The sequence below is a fragment of the Camellia sinensis genome, chromosome 9, assembly GCF_055761805.1.
Source record: "Camellia sinensis isolate YWXY chromosome 9, ASM5576180v1, whole genome shotgun sequence".
NCBI lineage: Eukaryota > Viridiplantae > Streptophyta > Magnoliopsida > Ericales > Theaceae > Camellia > Camellia sinensis.
In genome coordinates, this window is record NC_138969.1 from 193,610,929 (window position 1) to 193,633,772 (window position 22,844).

The 22,844-nt window shown below is 35.3% G+C and overlaps 1 protein-coding gene across 1 annotated transcript; it reads right to left on the reverse strand.

Moving 5' to 3' along the window:
* Positions 1 to 14,698: 14,698 nt before the first annotated feature.
* Positions 14,699 to 19,051, reverse strand: LOC114271007 (plastid-lipid-associated protein, chloroplastic). Its single transcript, XM_028212629.2, has 3 exons — positions 18,207 to 19,051; positions 15,770 to 15,962; positions 14,699 to 15,146 (listed from the first exon to the last, which is right to left on the reverse strand). Exons 1-3 carry the CDS (start codon positions 18,608 to 18,610, stop codon positions 14,829 to 14,831), a joined length of 915 nt encoding a protein of 304 aa, XP_028068430.1. The 5' UTR covers positions 18,611 to 19,051; the 3' UTR covers positions 14,699 to 14,828.
* Between the last annotated feature and the right edge of the window lie 3,793 nt (positions 19,052 to 22,844).

Below are 22,844 nucleotides of genomic sequence, written 5' to 3' on the forward strand. Positions count from 1 at the left end.
AAACTGTAAAATGTTACAGTGTCAAAGCAAAAATCTATTAAGCATTTATCATTATTAATCAAACTGAAAAAATGTTATGAAACTGTAAAATTTTACAGTTTTAAAGAACGTTATGAAACTGCAAAATTTTACAGTTTTATACCATGATTCATTCCAGCACCAAAAAAATTTGAAACTGCAAAATTTTACAGTCTTCACCGCCTGTAACTAAAAATCGAAAACAACTTGTTTAGAATTTGAAAATTTTCTCTATTAGAACAGAAAATGAGAAGTATATAGCAGAGAATGTAGAAAAAAATAAGAGATCGAATGAGAAAGGCGGATATAGAGAGAGGATTATACTCCGACGACTATTTTTTGTTTAGATCTAGCCAAATCTGATGTAGATCTACTCAAATCTGATGTAGATCTACATCAGATCTACTCATCTTTTTTGTCGGAAGCAAATCTTCTTTATCGTTGGAGAGGGTGAAAGAAGGAGTCGGCGGTCGGTGGTTGCCGGTGAATCCCAATTGATGGTAGTCGTCGGTCACCGGTGACTATATATCGGAAAGAGAAAGAGAAGAAGCAAGATATGGTTACCAGTCAACGATTACCAGAAATCACAAAGAGCAAAAGAGGCAGAGAAGAAGAATAACATTATAGGACTTTTGGGTATAAACAAAAGGTTATGGGACTTAATAGACTACACATTTTTCAAAAAAGACTTCTTGGTAATTTTTCCAAAAATCAATGGTTAATTACATTTTTTGCTTATATAGTTTGATTAAATTTTATTTTAATTCTTGTAATTTTAATTTGAACAATTTAGTTCCTACATTTTAAATTTAGCTTTAATTTTGTCATTTGTCTAAATTTTTGTTAATTTTATTTACGTGTCCACCTTAAAAAATAAAAAATTAACTTGGTGAAAAAATAAAAAAAATTATCATTTTTATATAATTTTTATCTTTTAGAAGGACAGAAATAATTTTAAAAAATTTTTAAATATATTTTTTATGTTTACTTTTAGGATAAATGACAAATACACATCCTGAGATTTGCTTAAAGTACAGATTGTCCCCTGTGGTTTGAAAAACTACAAATACTCCCTTATTAGAATTTTTTATTTAACAGAATTAACTAAAAAATGAAATTCATAATTGCTCTCCTATACAATAATAAAATTACCTAAATTATTAATTGCAACATATTTCTAATATCATTAAAAACGGCTAATTGATTTGATGATTTATTAATAAAAAAGAGTGATTTGTTATAAAATTAGAAACTTCAAGGGGAATGTAATTTTCAAAATCACGTGAGACGATTCATATGTTAATCAAAACTCAGGGGGTATGTTTGTAATTTATCCTTATTTTTATCAAATTAATTTTTATTTTTTCATAATTTTTTTGAAAATAATTTCAAAAAAACAAACTAAACATGTCCCGTGTTGTACGGCCTGATGCCAAATTTGAGATAAGGTTGGACAATTTCGTCTGTGTTAGCAAAGTTCATATTTGAGAGTGGTTTTTGATTATCCAATAGACAAAAATAAATCATAGCTATTTACTTATTTGGTATATCTCTATAAATATTAATGGATGAAAGTTGTGTTATTCAATTTAGAATAATATCATTTTTCGTGTTTATCAGCTCAATTTCTATTGAGTTGAACATCATTCAAACTTTTTCAAAAAAATATGAAATCAAGTTGTTCCAAAATGAATGACATAGTTTGTATTTGTTTGTTTTCACATAGTAATTTTTAGGATTATTAATAAGTGGAAGATGAACACATAAAGTGAATAAAAATCATATCATGACTTAGTAGAGACAGATCTTTGATTGGGTGAGTAGGGGTGCTCAATAAATGACATTTCCCTCTCATACCTAAGGTTTTGAGCCAAGTATCCTTGATTACGACGAACAGTGGCCTTGACACAAGTCACGAGTTTCTTAATTTTTTCAAAATATTAGGTAGTGACTCTGAGATCTGATAACGCAGTCCATTTCTAACAAAGATTTTTGCAATAAAATCGATTTTCTATAAATTTGCCAAATCTGGACTCTCATCTATGTTTCACATTGCACTCGTGAGACTAGATTAAAGAAATTGAGAGTCCGAACTATTTAACACATGCGGGTACTCCTGGGCAGTGTTACAGTTGCGTTTGGAACAAGTTTAAAGTGTTACGTTGCTACGTTTGGGAAAAATATATTAAGCAATTTTTTAGTATGTTACATTAGAGTGTTACGTTAGAGTGTTACGTTCTTATTCGTAATATGAGATTTGTTCTAGAAAGAGGGAAAATCCACAGCCTCTATAGTGCGGATTGCCCAAATGTGTAATTTCACATTTGGAGAAACTCACATTTATCGCTAAAAAATTAAACCTAAGCGTGTAAATGACTATCCTTTTGTGTAATTTTCATTTTAATGCGACTTTTAGATTCATAAGAAACAATAGAGGACTAAATAATTCACAAGATCACATTTCGTCCACAAAAAAAATTAGATCGATCCGATAACTATAATTTGTTCAATTTTTCACTAAAAAAATAAATAACAATTGTGTTTTTAAAAATAAACCAAATATTTTTTTAGTGACAAATGCAATAAATTAAACAAGTTACAGTTATCGGATCGACCTAATTTTTTTTGTGGACAAAATACACGAAGTGCCTAACAAAATGAATGCTTCAAAACATTGAAATAGAACCCGTGGTGAGCCTTATTGGCCCAAACAGCACCTTCCAGTCCAAAATATGGAATGGAGGGGATCCTTCTCCTATTATTTTTCTGATAACTATTAGATTTGACCTCTTATATTTTCAGTTGGATTTTGGATTATTTACACCAAGACCTGTTAAACTATTAATAAATATCAGTTTACCTCTCTCATCTATGAACCCAAACATTTTGGCTTCCTTAACTATAAAAATGTATCACTTTCACTTCCTACAGACGATCTCTAAAAGTGGTGTATTTATATGATGTTCATAGTTGAAAAGTTAATATTTATAAATTTATAAATGAGAAGAGTAAAGTGATATACACAATTATTCTTTTGTTATCACAACTTACATCGTGCATAATTAAATGTTCTAATTAGGAGATGGCATGAGTCAGGTGAAATTGAAGAATAAGCTTGGTTTGGATGCTCTCATCTTACAAGAAGGTATTACTCCGTACATGCACTAATAATACTAGCCATTGGTTGTGCATTTCTCATCTTATGAAGCTCTCAACTTATGTTCTGTCACACGAAAATAAAGTGGCAATTATGCTTTGCTTAATGGAATGAAAAAATATATATATGTGAAAGAATTTATGCAAAGCCCAATTAAAAGAAAAAAATTCTAATCAATTATGATTCACCCATTTTTATTCTGTAATTTTAAAAGTTTAAAGTGTTACGTTGCGACGTTTGGGAAAAGTATACTAAGTAATTTTTTAATATGTTACGTTAGAATGTTAGTTCTTATTTGTAATGTGGGATTCATTCCAGAAAGAGGGAAAATCCACAACCTTTATAGTAAATGTGTAATTTCACATTTGTAGAAACCCACATTTATCGCTAAAAAATTAAACCTAAGCATGTAAATGACTATTTTTTTGTGTAATTTTCATTTTAATGAGATTTTTAGATTCATAAGAAACAATAGAGGACTAAATAGTTCACAAGATCACATTTCGTCCACAAAAAAAATTAGATCGATCCGATAACTGTAATTTGTTCAATTTTTCACTAAAAAAATAAATAACAATTGTAAAAATAAACCAAATATTTTTTTAGTGACAAATGCAATAAATTAAACAAGTTACAGTTATCGGATCGACCTAACTTTTTTTGTGGACAAAATACACGAAGTGCTTGACAAAATGAATGCTTCAGAGCATTGAAATAGAACCCGTGGTGAGCCTTATTGGCCCAAACAGTACCCTCCAGTCCAAAATGTGGAATGAAGGGGATCCTCCTCTTATTATTTTTCTAATAACTATTAGATTTGATCTCTTATATTTTCAGTTAGATTTTGAATTATTTACACCAAGACCTGTTAAACTATTAACAAATATCAACTTACCTCTCTCATCTATGAACCCATACATTTTGGCTTCCTTAATTATAAAAATGTATCACTTTCACTTCCTACAAATGATCTCTAAAAGTGGTGCATTTGTATGATGTTCATAGTTGAAGAGTTAATATTTATAGATTTATAAATGAGAAGAGTGGTATACACAATTATTCTTTTTTTATCACAACTTACATTGTGCATAATTAAATGTTCCAATTAGGAGATGGCATGAGTCAGGTGAAATTGAAGAATAAGATGTTGGAGAAAAATGGTTGAATAAGAAATTGCCTCATAAATGTGTATATAACTCACACATTTAAGGCTCATCAGTTTTACAAAATTGATTGGGCAGTTTTGCTAGCATTAGTTGCCAGTCTTGATGGCTAGAGGCTCCTCTCCTCTCCCCTATGGTGTATAAAATGAGGCCCTATTCCTTGAAAAGAGATATAGAGTTTTTTCTTGACATCCATACACTGTCAGTCTACTTCTCCTATAATTTTCTTCCTGAGAGAGAGAGTGCTGCCGTTGTCCGTTTGCTAAGCTAATCAGAAGGTGCTTCTGTTGTAGCTGGTAAAAACCGTCGTATCCTAGGAAGTAGACACCGGCGTACCTCCAACACCCAACGGTGAGGCGGCGAATTTATTTTAAGGAGACTGTGGTATCACACAGGCTTCGGTTTGCTTCCTTTAACCATTTCATATTTTATCTATATTTTATTCAACATGTTATTTTTCCTGGGATTGAAGGTTTGTTTTGTTCATCTCATAATTTTGCGATATGCAATGTGAAATTATGTAATGTGAGTAGTTTTTCCCAACAAGCTTAAAATAGATTCGACGTTTATCATGGAATTAGATTAATAGATTCATAGGTGTGTGTGTACTAATTTTGCATGTAATTGGCCACTGGTAGTACTAGCGAGTTAATTAGTTTATTAGATGCATGTACACAGGGTTAAGCTTTTGATTTTGCCATTTTGTGTATGCTACTGTTTGGTCTTCCCATGGCATGGAATAGGCCACTGTTATCAATAGAGAAGAAGAGTTCCATTGGTGCAACGTTAATTCACTGTATTTTTTAATTAATTTATTAATTTATGGTGTACCGGTTCATGCCTTGTATTTCTAGATTTAAATGCTTCTAGTTCACATGCTTCTAGTTTACAATATAAATTACATGTTCATTCGGGCTTAATTTTAGTGTAATTTACATTTCTAGCATGTTTATTAGGTAGTAAATTTTCATGTAACTTGTACCTATTAATCTTTAATTTAGGTGTGGAGTTGTAAAGTTTATAACTTGCCTATATTTAAATTCATGTTAATTTCTCTAGAATTATTTGCATGTTAATCATGTCATTTGCAATTCGTGCCTAGTAGTATGATTTAAGTATTTAGGAGTTATAAAATGTTTGTAACTTGCCTCAATTAATTACATGTTTAGTGTACCATAAGTTCATATGTAACCTTTACCAATTTAAAATATGGTTTAATTATATTTAATTTAGATCTGTAACTTATATAGTTAATTACATGTTTATTATGTAATTAATTTTTTACAGTTTTTTTAGTTTAAATTCTAGATGTGTAACTTAAGGGTTGGTTTTAATCTTTACTTACAGTTATTTATTAGTTTGTTTGCTAGTACCCTCCCCTTCAATCACTACTTTGCCAAAAGCAAAGAAAAGCTGAAGGAGGTTTTGTTGTATTTTGCTGCTAACTCTTTATTGCAGGAATACCTATGGAAATGGGAAAAATGATTAATTTGGACTAAATATTTGAAGCAATTGTTTGCTTGAGTGTTCATTTGTGGTTATTCACCAATATAAATGGCAACTGTCTCTGATGCTGCTACTGCTGCTGCTAATGATGGTGGGGATCCGAACCCCGGGGCGACTGGCTTGCCAACCCCTGCTGTGACCTCTGTGGTCAATCCTCCTGTTGTTACTCCGGCTGTTCCGGGAGGACCGCTCAATCATCACGAGCGCCCGGAGAAGTTCACGGGAGTGAATTTCAAGAGATGGCTGCAGAAGATGCTGTTTTATTTGATTACTCTAAGCCTTGCGAGGTTTCTGAGTGAAGATGTATCAGCCGTAGAGGAGAATGAGCAAGATAAACAAAAGCTCATGGCTCTGGACGCTTGGAAACAAGCAGACTTCTTATGCCCGAATTACATTCTGAACGGCTTGGCGGATCCGCTTTTCAACATGTTCTATGCTAAGAAATCGGCTAAGGAGTTGTGGGATGCCTTGGACAAAAAGTACAACACCGAGGATGCTGGGGTAAAGAAATTTATTATCGGTCGGTTCCTGGACTTCAAGATGGTGGACTCTAAAACTGTCCTGAGTCAAGTCCAAGAGTTCCAAGTGATTCTGCACGAGATACGTGCAGAAGGGATAGTCCTAAGTGAGTCATTCCAGGCAGCTGCTTTAATTGAGAAGCTACCTAATGGCTGGAAAGACTTCAAGAACTACTTGAAGCACAAACGAAAAGAGATGACAGTCAAAGAGCTCGTTGTCAGGCTCTAGATTGAAGAGGACAACAGGAAGAAAGGAGGGAGTACCTCCACTGCCAAAGCCAACATGGTTGAGCATGGCGAGTCCTTGGGGGCGAGGAAAAAACCACCGACAGGCAAAAGCTCAAAGGTGGAGGTTAGAGGAGGAATCTCCAAAAGGCCAGCCTATAAGTCAAAGGAGCCTACTTTTAGGTTCGATGGCAAATGCTTCAACTGTGGAAGTGACAGGCATCGAGCAGTTGATTGTCTGAAGAAGAAGCCCTACAGGAAAAACCCTCCCCAACACAAAAACCGGGCACATATGGCTGAAATGGAGGAATTATCACACGATGTGGACGACATACATCTGTCAGCCGTCGTGTCAGAAGTGAACATGGTGGGGTCAAACCCGAGGGAATGGTGGGGTCAAACCCGAGGGAGTGGTGGGTGGACACTGGGGCCACTCGCCATAATTGTGCAGAGAAGAGAATGTTCACAACTTTCGAATCGGTTTCAAACGAGGAGAAGTTGTTTATGGGAAACTCTGCAACCTCAGCTGTTGAGGGTAAAGGCAAGGTGATCCTGAAGATGACTTTAGGAAAAGAATTGACTTTGAACGATGTCCTTTTTATGCCGGACATTTGTAAGAACCTTGTCTCGGGGTCTCTCTTAAACAAGCATGGCTTCCGCATGGTGTTTGAATCAGACAAGGTCGTGTTGACTAAGGGCGGGGTCTATGTGGGGAAGGGATATATGTCAGGTGGTATGTTTAAATTGAATGTAATGACACTTATCCTTAAGATTAATGAGAAAGCTTCTTCTTCTGCTTATATGCTTGAGTCCCCTAATTTATGGCATGGTAGATTGGGTCATGTAAATTTTGACTCTTTACGTAGATTAATCAAGTTAGATCACATATCATCTTTCAAGATTAATCCACAACACAAGTGTGAAACTTGTGTAGAAGCAAAATTGACAAGGTCTTCTTTTCATTCTATTGAAAGAAGTACCCAGCCTTTGGGTTTAGTGCATAGTGATGTGTGTGACTTAAAAGTTGTACAATCATGTGGTGGCAACAAGTACTTCATCACTTTTGTTGATGATTGCACTAAATACTGTTATATGTATTTGCTTAAAAGCAAAGACGAGGCTATTAATAAATTTATTCTTTTTAAGAATGAAGTTAAGAATCAATTAAGCCGGAAAATCAAGGCATTGAGAAGTGATCGTGGTGGTGGGTATGAATCCCCGTTTGCCGAGACTTGTGCTCAATTTGGGATTATTCACCAAACCACAGCGCCTTATTCGCCTCAGTCAAATGGTGTTGCTGAGCGGAAGAACAGGACGCTGAAAGAGATGATGAATGCAATGTTGATAAGTTCTGGGTTGCCACAGAACTTATGGGGGGAAGCAATTCTCTCCGCGAATTATATTCTTAATAGAATACCACGGAAGAAAGTGGACAAGACTTCATATGAGTTGTGGAAAGGTCACAAGCCTTCATATAAATACCTACGAATGTGGGGGGTGTCTTGCAAAAGTGGTGGTACCTACACCCAAGTGGGTTAGGATAGGTCCGAAAATCGTGGACTGCATTTTCATTGGTTATGCACAAAATAGTAGTGCATATAGATTTCTTGTGCACAAGTCTGATATTTCAGATATACACAAGAATACTATCATGGAATCTAGAAGTGCATCTTTCTTTGAAGATGTATTTCCGTGTCGTCCCCAAGACAGGGTTCCGAGTTCCATGAAAGAAATAGATGATCACGAAGACGATCACGTAGATGATCACAAGGATGATCAAACAGCTGATCAAATAACTGATCAAGTAGATGATCAAGCTGATGAAGTAGATGAGCCAAGAATGAGTAAAAGGGCTAGAACCACAAAGTCTTTTGGTCCAGACTTCTTGACTTATATGTTAGAGGGAGAACCTCGAACGTTCCATAAAGCTGTGACTTCACCTGAAAGTCCTTTATGGAAAGAAGCAATTAAGAGTGAGATTGACTCCATCTTACAGAACCATACTTGGGAGTTGGTTGATCTACCCCCAGGCAGTAAGGCCTTGGGGAGTAAGTGGATCTTTCGAAGAAAGATGAAAGCGGATGGGTCAATTGACAAATATAAAGCTCGGCTAGTTATCAAAGGATACAAACAGCGAGAAGGCCTGGATTACTTTGATACGTATTCACCTGTGACAAGGATTACATCCATTCGCATGGTGATTGCAATAGCAGCTTTATGTGGTTTAGAAATACATCAGATGGATGTAAAGATAGCTTTCTTAAATGGAGATTTAGATGAAGAAATCTACATGGAGCAACCCGAGGGGTTTTCAGCTCCAGGGAAAAGTAAGAAGGTTTGTAAGCTTGTCAAGTCATTGTATGGTTTGAAGCAAGCTCCCAAACAATGGCATGAGAAGTTTGACAATGCTATGTTGTCAAATGGGTTTCGAATCAATGAGTGTGATAAGTGCGTATATGTTAAAGACGCTAACAAAGGTTATGTCATTTTGTGTCTATACGTTGATGACATACTCATTGTTGGTAGCAATGATGAAATGATTAAAGCTACCAAAAGATTGTTAAACTCTAAATTTGACATGAAGGATATGGGCCTTGCAGATGTCATTCTGGGTGTTAAGATCACCAGAACATCTGGTGGTATTGTACTTTCTCAAGCTCATTATGTTAATAAGATACTTGAGAAATTTGGAAAGTCAGATACAAGTATGTTTAGGACACCGGTAGACTTAAGTCTATATTTGACCAAGAATAATGGTGAGAGTGTCTCTCAACTAGAATATTCTCGGGTCATTGGGAGTTTGATGTATCTGATGAGTTGTACAAGGCCGGATATCACGTACGCTGTTAGTAGGCTGAGTAGATACACGAGTAATCCTAATGCTACTCATTGGAAGGGCATTATGCGGGTGTTGGGATATATCTATTACACCCTGGATTATGGGCTACATTATACCAGATACTTAGCGATACTAGAAGGGTATAGTGACGCAAATTGGATATCTGATATAAAAGATTCCAAATCCACTAGTGGTTATGTGTTTACCCTCGGAGAGGTAGCCGTGTCTTGGAAATCTGCCAAGAAAACGTGTATCTCGAGATCAATGATGGAATCTGAGTTTATTGCTTTAGATAAAGCAACTGAAGAAGCTGAATGGCTTCGCCAGTTTGTTGAGGATATTCCACGTTGGGCGAAACTTGTGCCAGCTATCAGTATTCATTGCGATAGCCAATCAGCGATTGGTCGGGGCATAGAGTAATATGTATAATGGAAAGTCTAGACATATCCGTCGTAGACATAATTCCATACGATAACTACTCTTAAATGGAGTTGTCTCTCTAGACTATGTCAAGTCTAAGGACAACATTGCGGATCCGCTAACCAAAGGGTTAACTCGAGAGTTAGTAGAAAAGTCGTCAAGAGGAATAGGGTTAAGGCCTTTAGTAAAGGTTACCGGAACGGAAAACCCAACCTAGTTGACTGGAGATCTCAAGATCTAGGTTCAAAGGAACAACCTAACTTCGTGTAATGGGTGAGTCACTGAAGAGGTAAATCCTCTTGCCCATTCCTTTATACAGTGATGCCCTGTGGGGGTGGAAGGTTAAGCTAATGCTTTTAATGACCTTAGTGATGTGGTATAATGAAATACCGTATCTAGGTCACCTATGTGAGTGCGAAGTGAGGCCGCTTCTTTAAGAATTGCCAAGGCCGAATTCTTTAAAAACACTCATGAAACCAGGCTAGTGTTCTAGGGCCATACCGGACACACCAGTGAGAACAAGAACAATGGTTGGACTAACTCCTGTGTGAGGTCTATTGTCTCGGTTTACATAAACGGCAGAACAGTTCAAGACATCACGTTCACTGGTCAGCCAATAAATCCGATAGGCTTTCACTACGAAAGGTTTATGGCCAGCAGCTACCTTTTCTGATGCAGGGATAGTCTATGTGCTCTCTCTCTTTCCGAGTCTTTGTTGATAAATGTTGAGCGTTTGCTGTATTTGGTCAATTTTTATTCATGTGGGGAATTGTTGGAGAAAAATGGTTGAATAAGAAATTGCCTCATAAATGTGTATATAACTCACACATTTAAGGCTCATCAGTTTTACAAAATTGATTGGGCAGTTTTGCTAGCATTAGTTGCCAACCTTGATGGCTAGAGGCTCCTCCTCTCTCCCCCATGGCGTATAAAAGGAGGCCCTATTCCTTGAAAAGAGATATAGAATTTTTCCTTGACATCCATACACTGTCAGTCTACTTCTCCTATAATTTTTTTCCTAAGAGAGAGTGCTGCCGTTGTCCGTTCGCTAAGCTAATCAGAAGGTGCTTCTGTTGTAGCTGGTAAAAACCGTCGTATCCTAGGAAGTAGACGCCGGCGTACCTCCAGCACCCAACGGTGAGGTGGCGAATCTATTTTAAGGAGACTGTGGTATCACACAGGCTTCGGTTTGCTTCCTTTAACCATTTTATATTTTATCTGTATTTTATTCAGTATGTTATTTTTCCTGAGATTGAAGGTTTGTTTTGTTCATCTCATAATTTTGCGATATGCAATATGAAATTATATAATATGAGTAATTTTTTCCAACATAAGATTGGTTTGGATGCTCTCATCTTACAACAAGGTACTAATTCTTTGTTCTTTACTTCGTACATGCACTAATAATACTAGCCATTGGTTGTGCATTTCTCATCTTATGAAGGTCTCTACTTATGTTCTGTCACACGAAAATAAAGTGGCCATTATGCTTTGCTTAATGGAATGAAAAAATATATATATGTGAAAGAATTTATGCAAAGCCCAATTAAAAGAAAAAAATTCTAATCAATTATAATTAGGGTAGATGTCACCCATTTTTATTCTGTAATTTTAAAAGTTTAAAGTGTTACGTTGTTACGTTTGGGAAAAATATATTAAGTAATTTTTTAGTATGTTACATTAGAGTGTTACGTTCTTATTCGTAATGTGGGATTTGTTCTAAAAAGAGTGAAAATCCACAGCCTCTATAGTGCGGATTGTCCAAATGGGTAATTTCACATTTGGAGAAACCCACATTTATCGCTAAAAAATTAAACCTAAGGGTGTAAATAACTACCCTTTTGTGTAATTTTCATTTTAATAAGACTTTTAGATTCATAAGAAACAATAGAGGACTAAATAGTTCACAAGATCACATTTCGTCCACAAAAAAAATTAGATCGATCTGATAACTGTAACTTGTTCAATTTTTCACTAAAAAATAAATGACAATTGTGTTTTTAAAAATAAACCAAATATTTTTTTAGTGACAAATGCAATAAATTAAACAAGTTACAGTTATCGGATCGACCTAATTTTTTTTGTGGACAAAATACAGGAAGTGCCTGACAAAATGAATGCTTCAGAGCATTGAAATAGAACCCGTGGTGAGCCTTATGGGCCCAAATAGCACCCTCCAGTCCAAAATGTGGAATGGATTTGGACTGGAGGGGATCCTCCTCCTATTATTTTTCTAATAACTATTAGATTTGACCTCTTATATTTTCAGTTAGATTTTGGATTATTTACACCAAGACCTGTTAAACTATTAACAAATATCAGTTTATCTCTCTCATCTATGAACCCATACATTTTGGTTTCCTTAATTATAAAAATGTATCACTTTCATTTCCTACAGACGATCTCTAAAAGTGGTGCATTTGTATGATGTTCATAGTTGAAGAGTTAATATTTATAAATTTATAAATGAGAAGAGTAAAGTGATATAAACAATTATTCTTTTGTTATCACAACTTACATTGTGCATAATTAAATGTTCTAATTAGGAGATGGCACGAGTCAAGTGAAATTGAAGAATAAGCTTGGTTTGGATGCTCTCATCTTACAAGAAGGTACTAATTCTTTGTTCTTTACTCCGTACATGCACTGATAATACTAGCCATTGGTTGTGCATTTCTCATCTTATGAAGCTCTCAACTTATGCTCTGTCACACGAAAATAAAGTGGCCATTATGCTTTGCTTAATGGAATGAAAAAATATATATATGTGAAAGAATTTATACAAAGCCCAATTAAAAGAAAAAAATTCTAATCAATTATGATTAGGGTAGATGTCACTCATTTTTATTAAATCAAACCAAACCAAGCCTTAAGTCCCATTAAATGGGATCGGCTACATGAATCATTCTTCTCCACGTGGCCCTATCAAAGGCCATTTCATTAGTCAAATTATGTAGATTCATATCTCTATTTAAAACGCTAGTCAACGTTAATCAAGGCCTACCCCGTCCCCTAACACTTCCATCTACCGTTACAGCATCGCATCTCTCCAAAAAGTCATTAGACAGACTCCACTTTTTCTTTTGACCTACAACGGTTCTATTATCTTTGTTGGTAATTAGGCCTCATTTGAGAACCCTCCTTTTTAGCTAAAAAGTTACTAAATTAGCCAAAAAGTCAACAACCCATACCAAAAAGTTAAAGATTCTCTTTTCTCTCTACTTTTTGCACATCTTTTCGTAAAAAGTCAAAAAGTCATCCCAAACATACTAATTTTTTTTAGCTTATATTTTAGTCAAATAGCCAAAAAAATTACTAAATTAACCTGTTCCCAAACGAGGCCTTAGTGCCGTATCTAGAGCATTTGCTAACTGTGGTGACACAGTTCCTTCCATATTTTTAAATTATTTTTTGTTTTTATAAATACATTTAAGTCTGCATTATAGTTACTTAACTATATTCACTCGTTTTTCTAAATTAACAAACAATTAATACATATTTTAACTATATCATTGAGGTACACATTCACTCTTTAAACTACTAAAGACTTCACATATGTTTTGGCCCTATTTTGATCATTTTTTTGTTTTGTAATAAACATTTGAACACAAATTTAGAGAGCCCATAAGAGATACCCTAAACCATTAGTTTGGATTGAAAAAACAAACAAATTATCAAAATGAATGGCAGCCAAGTGATAAACGTGTTTACCTTAAGATTAACCATAAATCCAGGTGTCTTAGATTTAATTCTTTAATGTTATGTTTAATCTTCATTGATACAAGTGTTTTGTGGATGAATGAGGATATTTAGAGTTTATTATGTTGAGATGGATTCGATATTCCCACCTTTCGGAGGTTTTTTGTCGAATATAAAAGTAAAAAACTTGGCTACAAATCATTTACACAAAGTATCCATTCAGCATTCTAATTCTTTGCATTAAAGAATTTATACCATTCTTCATTTAATTGTCTTCCATTGTTAAAAACAGCATCGAACAACTGTCCTAATAAAAGGAAGTATGCAGTTAAACTGTAAGCATTCTGATTCCTTGAGTGCCAAATTTTTATGTACTGTGCAGTTAGCTGTAATGATTTTTTTTTTTTTTTTGGCAAAAAATATTTTTGTACTTCTGGTGTTTGATACAATGAAAAAAGAAAGTTATCATAAAATATTTTTCATGGTCAACGAAAAACAAGTCTATTTAGGTTTCGTTTGGCATAAAAGATTTGGGCTAAAATAGCTATAAAAAAACAAAATAGACTAAAAAGCTAATATGAAAAAATATCACATTCAGACCATAATTATTTCACATTTTTCTCTCACAAAAGTCAAAAAAGCCAAAAAACACATCTCAAACAAGATTTTTTAGCCTCAAACTAAAATAGTCAAAAAGACAACCAACATCTTAAATAAAGGTTTAGACAAAAAAATGTTTTCCACTTTTAAAATACGAAACCACACTACCACCACCACTCTCACCTCCACCACCATATCACCATCACCATGACCACCTCTACTACCACTGCCACCATCTCCACTTTTGTTCCGCCAGAAAAAAATTTCTGTAGATAATATTTTTTGTCCAACAAACGGAGCGTTACATCTTCAATTATATATTACCATACTAATAAATACAAACTCATAAAATCTTGAGCTTGAATTTTACTTGACACATTCAAATCTCGTTTGAAATCGACTTGTTTTATAAATCAATTAAATTTGAATACATTTTAAAACAAATTACATTTTCAAGTCAACTTGAATAACCTGCTACTCACCTTGATTACTTTTTATGTACTATAAAAAAATCAAATTATTTGAACTCAACTCGTTTTCAGTTCACTAAGAATTTAACGAGTAAATTTTAATCACGTTTTGAAACTAATTATTATTGTCCAACACATTGTTCATATAACATTACAAGAAATCCTACATTCCCAAGAGCGCAAGAGAGAGAGAGAGAGACACTGACTCATGATTCAAAGACTAGTCAAGAGGGAGCTACCCTCCTTGATGAGCACAAACACACTGCCAGCATCTCCCCTTGAGATCCGAAGTTCTTCATCAAGGTATGTGGTGAGTAACCATGATTCTGCATTGTTGCTCGGGATAGAGAACTTCAGTGGCGGTTGGCTGGAGATTGTCTTTGCAACGGAAGAAGCAGTGTCTTGGACAGAGGTGATCAAGCCTTTGAAGGGTGTGAGGTCAATATTTTGTCCAAGAAATTCAACGTTTTCTGGTAACACAATGGAGTCTGTCAACTGGGGAGTCCCAACAATGCCTTCTTCAAACTTGATCTAAATTCAATCAAGAAATGTATGAGAAATCAATTATTGAACATTATTATTTCCAATTATTGAACATTTTTCTCCTTTCTTCCACAGCTATTAGAAGCCGAACTTCAGCATTCATAATTGGTGTCACACTAGCTATAGAAAGATCTTAACATATTTCATATACCACATAAAAAAATTAAAAAAAAGGCTAACAAATCAATCTTAAACCTTAACGTGCTCTGTGCTTTAAAACTCTCCCCATTCTGCTATCTTTAGTTATAGACCTCATATACACACTATCCTGTATAAATATATGCACGTGTATGCATGTGCAAAAGTGTGGATGATGCTTTAGGTAAAATCTTAATATTTGGATTATACTTAGAAAAACATAACAATTTGTGATGTTTTTGATAGTGATCCATTAGTCAAATCAAAGCCCTCAAACTGTTGGCACTAACCATGACTAATAAAAAGAACACAAGAATAGGGGAAAACATGAACCTGTACACAAATAAGTCTAGCAACACAAACTGATCACAAAACCAGAGGCACAGAATGCATATGGTTGGACAAGAGTTTTCAAAAGGGCATCCCACTAACAAATTCTGTAAAATGTATTTTGTGTCCATAGAAAAACTGACCTGTACACGCTTGGGACTTCGGACTTCAAATTTGGCATTGGTGCTGAAGGAAGTAGTAGCCAGTGGCCCGGAAAACAGAACAGAGTTCTGAACCGTGAAGTTCTGCGAATCAATGATCTGTGATACTTCCTCCACCTTCACCAATGGCAGTGTTCTTGACAACAGAGGGAACAAACCTACAAATGATGTATACCTGCAATCTCTCACATAAAAATTCTGTAAATACCGAGATTACCTTGTAAGAATAATGCAGGTCTCGGTTTTGAGCCTATTTCAAAAGCATCTTAAATTCAGTGAGGCAATGTGAATGGAAACTACGTGTCACAATCACCATGTTTATAAATTTAAGTAGAACATAAATACATTATGTTATGTGATGCGGTGTCTGTGTGTGTGCACACGCAAGCGCATAGAAGATAGATCAACTAGGAAACAAATACAAAGCAATAAACACATGTTATCTGGGAAAACAATATTCCTCAGCTAATGCTAGCCATCTGGCAACATCTGTGTTGCTAACTATGATCCTAAATTTGGAAATTCCTCCTACACTTCCATAAATCAGATACGCAATAGAATTTTCTTGTATATATGCAGATCCAATAAACACAAAGAAACACTAAACATGGCTTAGAGAAACAAGATGGTGAACTGATTGATGACTCAATTTTGGCCAAAATTACCATACCAGCACAATCACACCGACTGCTTTAAGTTTTTGTATATACACATGGCCTAGTGCACATTATGAAGCTTTTATAGAATGAATTATTTTACCAACATATCATGCATACCCTGAAGACAACTGGAAATGGAAAACCATATTTGAAGTCCAAGCCATGTGCAGAGACAACAACTTCTGGCAACATATAAATTGCAATGTACTGAACATGGGACCACGATTGACACCTAACCAGTTAGGTCACGGCATGAGTGACATAAAATTGAAGAATTAACAAATTGCAATACTACCATAGTACCATCATATAATTAATATCTATTTAAGAAAAATGTTTCCATTTGGTAACATTTGTACAGTTTACTATTTATTTTTTTTAACATAAAACATAAAACATAAAAAAAAAATTATATTTATTTTTGGTAAAAACGAAACAAAAAGCTTGTTTAGTATACACACGTCTTAAAAAAAAAAAAAAAAAAATGAAAAATGAAAACAAGTGAGAGGGAGTGGTTGGAGGTGATAGTCAGCGGGAAGTGGTGATTGAAGGTAGTTTCAGGCAAGAGGCGGGTGGCCAGAGGTGCTTGGCAGTTGACAAAAGGGCTGTCGGAAGTGGGGGCTAGAGGAAGGTGGTGACCGGAGGAGGCCACTAGAAGTGGTGGTCAAAGGAGATCACTAGCACTGATGACCAGAGGTGGGGGGCGCTGGATGTGTGGACAGCGGTGGTGATCAGAGGTTGGTGATAAGTTGATAACTAGAGATGCTGAAAGAAAGGAGAAAGAATGAAAACTTTTCAAAACAAGTAAATATATATATTTATTTATTTTGTTTGTAAGAATTTAGTAAATTTTATAAATTGTTTACAATTTTTTAAAAATAAAAAAAAAATACTTGGGATCCCTTTTTTTGAAACCTCGCAATCCTTTTTTATCTCAACCACTGATGTATGTGTGAGACCCACTCATATATGTGTGAGATCCACACCATCCATGGTTAAAATACAAAAGGTTGGGGGAGTTTTCAAAAAAGGGTCTCGATCATTGTTGAAAATAAAAATAGCCGCCAAATGACTTTTTGTTTATAGTTTTCTAATTTTTATAAATATAACTATTACGAAATGGGCATAAGTCACCAATTATTTCTCAATATTTTCTCTTGATGTGAACATTCATAATTTCTAGTTTGTTTAGAAGTAATCACTACCGTTATTAGGGATTTGAAAAAAGAATAGAAAAAAATAAGTCAAATGTGAATAAAATATAACTATATTTCACATATATAAATATCCAAATCAATAAACCAAACATTGTCTAAAAAAATAATGAAGTCAAATAATTTCATTACGCCTTCATTTGGAATATAGGCTAAAATAACAATAAGATAAAATATCATATCTAAATTATAATTATTTATTTTTCTCCTATATAAGTCAAAAAAATCAATCAAACAAATTTTTTTAGCCCAATCTAAAATAGCCCAAAAACCAACCCAGTTCTCAAACAAAACCTATATTAAACAGTAGGAAGCCTATATCATTGATCAAAGGTAAACCCATTGAAGATGATAAGGATTTAGCCAGTGACTATAAAGTTTACCCTTTTTCTGGGCAAAATTTTAAATTTTCTAAACATCAAACAACTTCACCATCACAAAGTCAAAACTATGTAATTAGTTCAGTCTAGTCTATCATCAACTCATCAACTAAGCATATAATTATCAAAAGATAAACTTTGAAATTAATTTTTGCTTACTACTTACGCAAGAATCCATTTCCCATTGAGCATAGTCAACGCCTCCGTAGGAGCCGCAGTCGGATTCTTCGCCTCGAGCTGCGTAATCAACTCCACAATCTCCGCCCTCGTCTCGCTTGTCGCTCTCAACCCTCGATCCGTTCCATAGAACGAATCAACCAACTGTTTCTTCAACAAATCGATCTCCGTCGGCTCCTCCGCCACCGCCACCCCCCCGGCGGCCTCCCCCTCCGCCCTCCACTCCTCTTCACTCACTGCACGAACCCTAAAAGCCGGTCTCGCTCCGATCGACAGCTTCGCCGCAGTTTTCCCAAATCTGATTGAATTAGTCGGAAAAAGAGAGGACTTTGAGCTGAGTCGAGTCAGTGGAGATTTGCATGAAATTTGATTGAACAAAGACACTCCGGCCATTTTTGATTGCTTGATTGAAGCTCGAAAAACAGAGGATTTGGGATGAACAAAGAGTTGGGTACAGAGGAAATGAACGAGATTTTCTGTACATATATATACGACTCGGAACGTGATGGAAAGAAAAAATCGAGCTAAAAAACAAGAAAAACGCCATACGCCTAAATTTTTTATTAAATAATGATTTTACATTTATGTAAGATATTTAAACATTCTTTGATAAAAAAAATTAAATAATATTTAAAATATTAAATTTTTTAATAAATAAATAATTAAATATTTTATATAAATATAAATTTATAAATTTACCCTCATATAAAATATTTTATTATTTATTTAATAAAAATTTAAAAATTATAAAATTATTCTAAAAAATTTGTCATTCCAAACCTTACCCAAAAATATTTGTACTCCTTGTATAGGATGGGTTTTGTCCAATTATATATTGAAGGGTAGTTTTGGGGTTTTCATGGCACTTGTGAAGGAAGGGGTGATGGTTTGACACGTGGACAACTATGTTTCGGGGCTGAGAGTCAAACCTGTCGGTAAGTGCTGTGTGGATAGGTCAATTATTGGTGCTGTTTTAATCAGGACTATGTAAAATGCCATCGCTTGGATATAGATTCACTTTTTAATTATTTTAATTTGAGAATGAGAAATCTCGTTTAAGATAAATTTTTTAATTTTTGTGAAAAAAAATAAAATTATTTTAATTTAAATGTAGTGTTTTGTTTTATTAGATTAAAAAGTTTATTTTGTCTTTTTGTGACTAAAATAACTAAAAAGTTAAAAAGTCTGACATGCCAAACAAATGATTTAATTTGTTAAAATTATATCGATTTGTATTAATTTGTATCACTCTATCTATTAACTACGATTTAAATTTTAATATTTATAATTCGCTTTCAAAATTATTCCATTCCATTGTAGTTAATAATATATATATATATATATATATATATATTAACATATAATGAAATATCAAAATAAAATAAGTATGAGAGAGGTTTAATATGTGAAATTTATTACAAATTAATAATTATATATATGAAAAATATTAAGTAAAATTAATTTGTGTTATATATATGAAAATAATTATACAAATTAGTGTTACATATTATGCAAAGATTTAAAAATTTGTTAGAATATTTGTCAATCTGTCAATTCACTAATCCGTCATTCGGTTTATGATTTTACTTTCAAACCGTCCAAATCGCACTACACACACTCCCAGTTTTGATAATTTAAATTGTTTATTTTATTGAGTTCTTCGTGTTTATTATTTAATAAAAAATTAAATTAATTTAATAATTATAATCTATTTAATTTATCATATTTATCAAGAAAGATAGACCACAAGTATGTTTTTGAAAATAAACTATCTATTTTTATAATAACAAACGCGATAAATTAAATAGAGCATAATTATCGAACCAAATTTAATTTTTATATGAATAATATACATGAATAATCTTATAAAATTAAGAACCCCATCCTATATATATATTTGATAATTTCATAAAGAGTAATGCTAGTAACATAAAATGATTCACAAAAACCATAGTAAAATTTAAGAATTAAACTTAGTTACGGAACAGCCTAGAAACGTAATACATCTCATTTAACAATTAGACTTTGTCTAATTTATTCTATATTTTATTTTTATTTTTTTGTCTTAAATATTTTGGAAAAGGAGAGGTGTGTGTATTTTTGTGCCTAGGGGAGGATAGCAAGTATTAAGATTGATGTATTATTTGATTGTTGTGTATATTGATTTTACAAGCTATTATATAGGAGAGGTGTGAGGTAGGTGAGTGGTAGTAGTGGATGGTAGTGGAGGTGGTGGGTGGTAGTGGAGATGGTAAGTGTGTTAGGTTTAGTGGAGTGGATGTAGTGGGTTAGGTTTAGTGTACATTAACAGCCCCCCTCAAACTCAAGGAGGATAGGAACTAACCAACTTGAGTTTGAAGAGAGTAACAAAACAGAAAAGTAAACTGATAAATAAAAAACAAAACAGGATAGGAGACACGGTATGGTCGTGTCGGACCGTTGTAGCAGACAGTTTACGGGGTCATGTCGGACCGTTGTAGAAGACACTGTGTGGTCGTGTCAGACCGATGTAGAAGACAGTTTATGGGGTCATGTCGGACCGTTGGAGCAGGACAGTTTACGGGGTCATGTCGGACCGTTGTAGAAGACAGTTTACGGGGTCATGTCGGACCGATGTAGCAGGACAGTTTACGGGGTCATGTCGGACCGTTGTAGAAGACAGTTTACGGGGTCATGTCGGACCGATGTAGAAGACAGTTTATGGGGTCATGTCGGACCGATGTAGCAGGACAGTTTACGAGGTCATGTCGGACCGTTGTAGCAGACACTGTGTGGTCGTGTCAGACCGTTGTAGAAGACAATTTATGGGGTCATGTCGGACCGTTGTAGCAGCTGACCGGAATCAATGTCGGGACAGTTTATGGGGTCATGTCGGACCGTTGTAGAAGCTTGTGGTGGTGCACCAAGGGGGCGACTTAGGGAGTGCGCCATGGGTGACTTATACATGATACTGTGTATAACCCCCCCTCAAACTCAAATAGGTGTGAAGATAGAAACCTATTTGAGGTTGAAACAAAGGGATTGATAAAGCTGACCGGTGTAGAAGACACTGTATGAGTGTGTATAGATAGGCTGCCTAAAAGATATACATGGATGTAGATATCGAGCCCTCAAAAGTCGTGCCCTCAAAAGGTGTGTCATCAAAAGGCGTGTCATCAAAAGACGTGCCCGAGTCATGAAAAGGTGTGCCATGAAAAGGCGTGCCAGGTTGTCGGTGTCAAAAGGCGCGCGATGCGCGTGGCTGTCTCTGTGTCATGGTCGTTATAAACCGAAGCGGAGGAGGCAGAAACTGAGACAGAAAAACTGAGAGAAACCTCTGAAAAATTCTTCATTTTGCTGAGAAAGAGAGGTCGTTTTGCTGAGAGAGATAGTCTGTAACACTCTGTTGCTGTTGCCCAGAAAATGGCTTCGTCGTCCCGCGGGCTGCTCACCCTCTTTCCCGACCTCAACGAGTCCACAGGAGAGAGAACTGGTGCGGTGGCCAGTGAACCTCAACCAAACACCGCTGGGTTTGCTCCGCTGAACTTTCCGATGCAGTCGGTGGAGCAAAAAATGGCAGTGCAAACGGATGTGGAGGCGAATCAGTATACTTTGAAGGCATGTGTGGAGTCCATGACGGCGGTCACAAACTTGTCGCACCGGCTGCAGAGTAGGACAAATGAGGTGCAGCAATTAAACTCCCAGCTGGCTCTGCTCCAACGCATGTATAAGGATGCGCGAGCAGAGATAAGCGTGCTAAGGGCAGAAAACAAGAAGCTGAAGCGGAAGGCCACCGTGATGTTCCGATTTGGAAGTCCACCATATGCTGCAGTGGAGGAGCAAGGAGTAGTGATCGTGCCCAGTGGAATGGGAAACACGGAGGCAACACCGGCAAGGGCCGCCCAGGACGGAGGTAAGAAGAAAAGACCGGCGGCAGAGTAGAGAAGAAAAAATCCCACTGTGTGTGTGGTTGTGGTGTTGTTGTTGTTGTTGTTTTTTTTTTTTTTTTTTTTTTGGTGGAGAATGGTGAGCGGGGTGAATCCCTGATATGAATAAAATAAGTGTGGTTGCAGTTCTTCTTCGTCTGCTGTGTTTTTTTTTTTTTTTTTTTTTTTTTTTTTTGAATAAAAAAAAAATAAGAATACAATAAAATAGAAAAAGAAAACAGAGAATATATGTGGGGGGAGTATGTGGATGATAAAATGAATTAGATATATATATATATATATATATATAAAAGAGATCATGTGCATAGGTCTGATTAAAGAAGGTTGGGCGGTGGGTTGATTAAAAAAAAAAAAGGGACCATGTGCATAGGTCTGATTAAAGAAGGTTGGGCGGTGGGTTAATTAAAAAAAAAAAAAGGGACCATGTGCATAGGTCTGATTAAAAGGGACCAGAGAGAGCTGAGAGAAAAGAAAGAGTTTGGGGGTTTGACATCTGAGATCTGTCGATCCGCCAAGGAGCAACATCGGAGGCGACAGTGGAGAGGTAGCGAAAACGGCGGTGGCTAGCGTTGTGCCTGGGCGCCAAACACCTTCTATGCAAGAGTGCATACGAGCTCTGACTTTCAAGTTCTTGGCTGATCTGGTATTAGAGTAGGTGTTTGCGTTAGTCCTTCCAGCAGCGGTGAACAGCGGAGCATTGC

Excerpts from the sequence above, each read along its gene's own strand:
- LOC114271007 (XM_028212629.2), bottom strand. The coding sequence starts at position 18,610 with ATGGCCGGAGTGTCTTTGTTCAATCAAATTTCATGCAAATCTCCACTG. Across the intron at positions 15,963-18,206 it reads AATGGGAAATGGATTCTTGC|GTATACATCATTTGTAGGTT; the intron begins GTAAGTAGTAAG and ends GAGAGATTGCAG. Across the intron at positions 15,147-15,769 it reads GAAGTCCCAAGCGTGTACAG|ATCAAGTTTGAAGAAGGCAT; the intron begins GTCAGTTTTTCT and ends GATTGAATTTAG.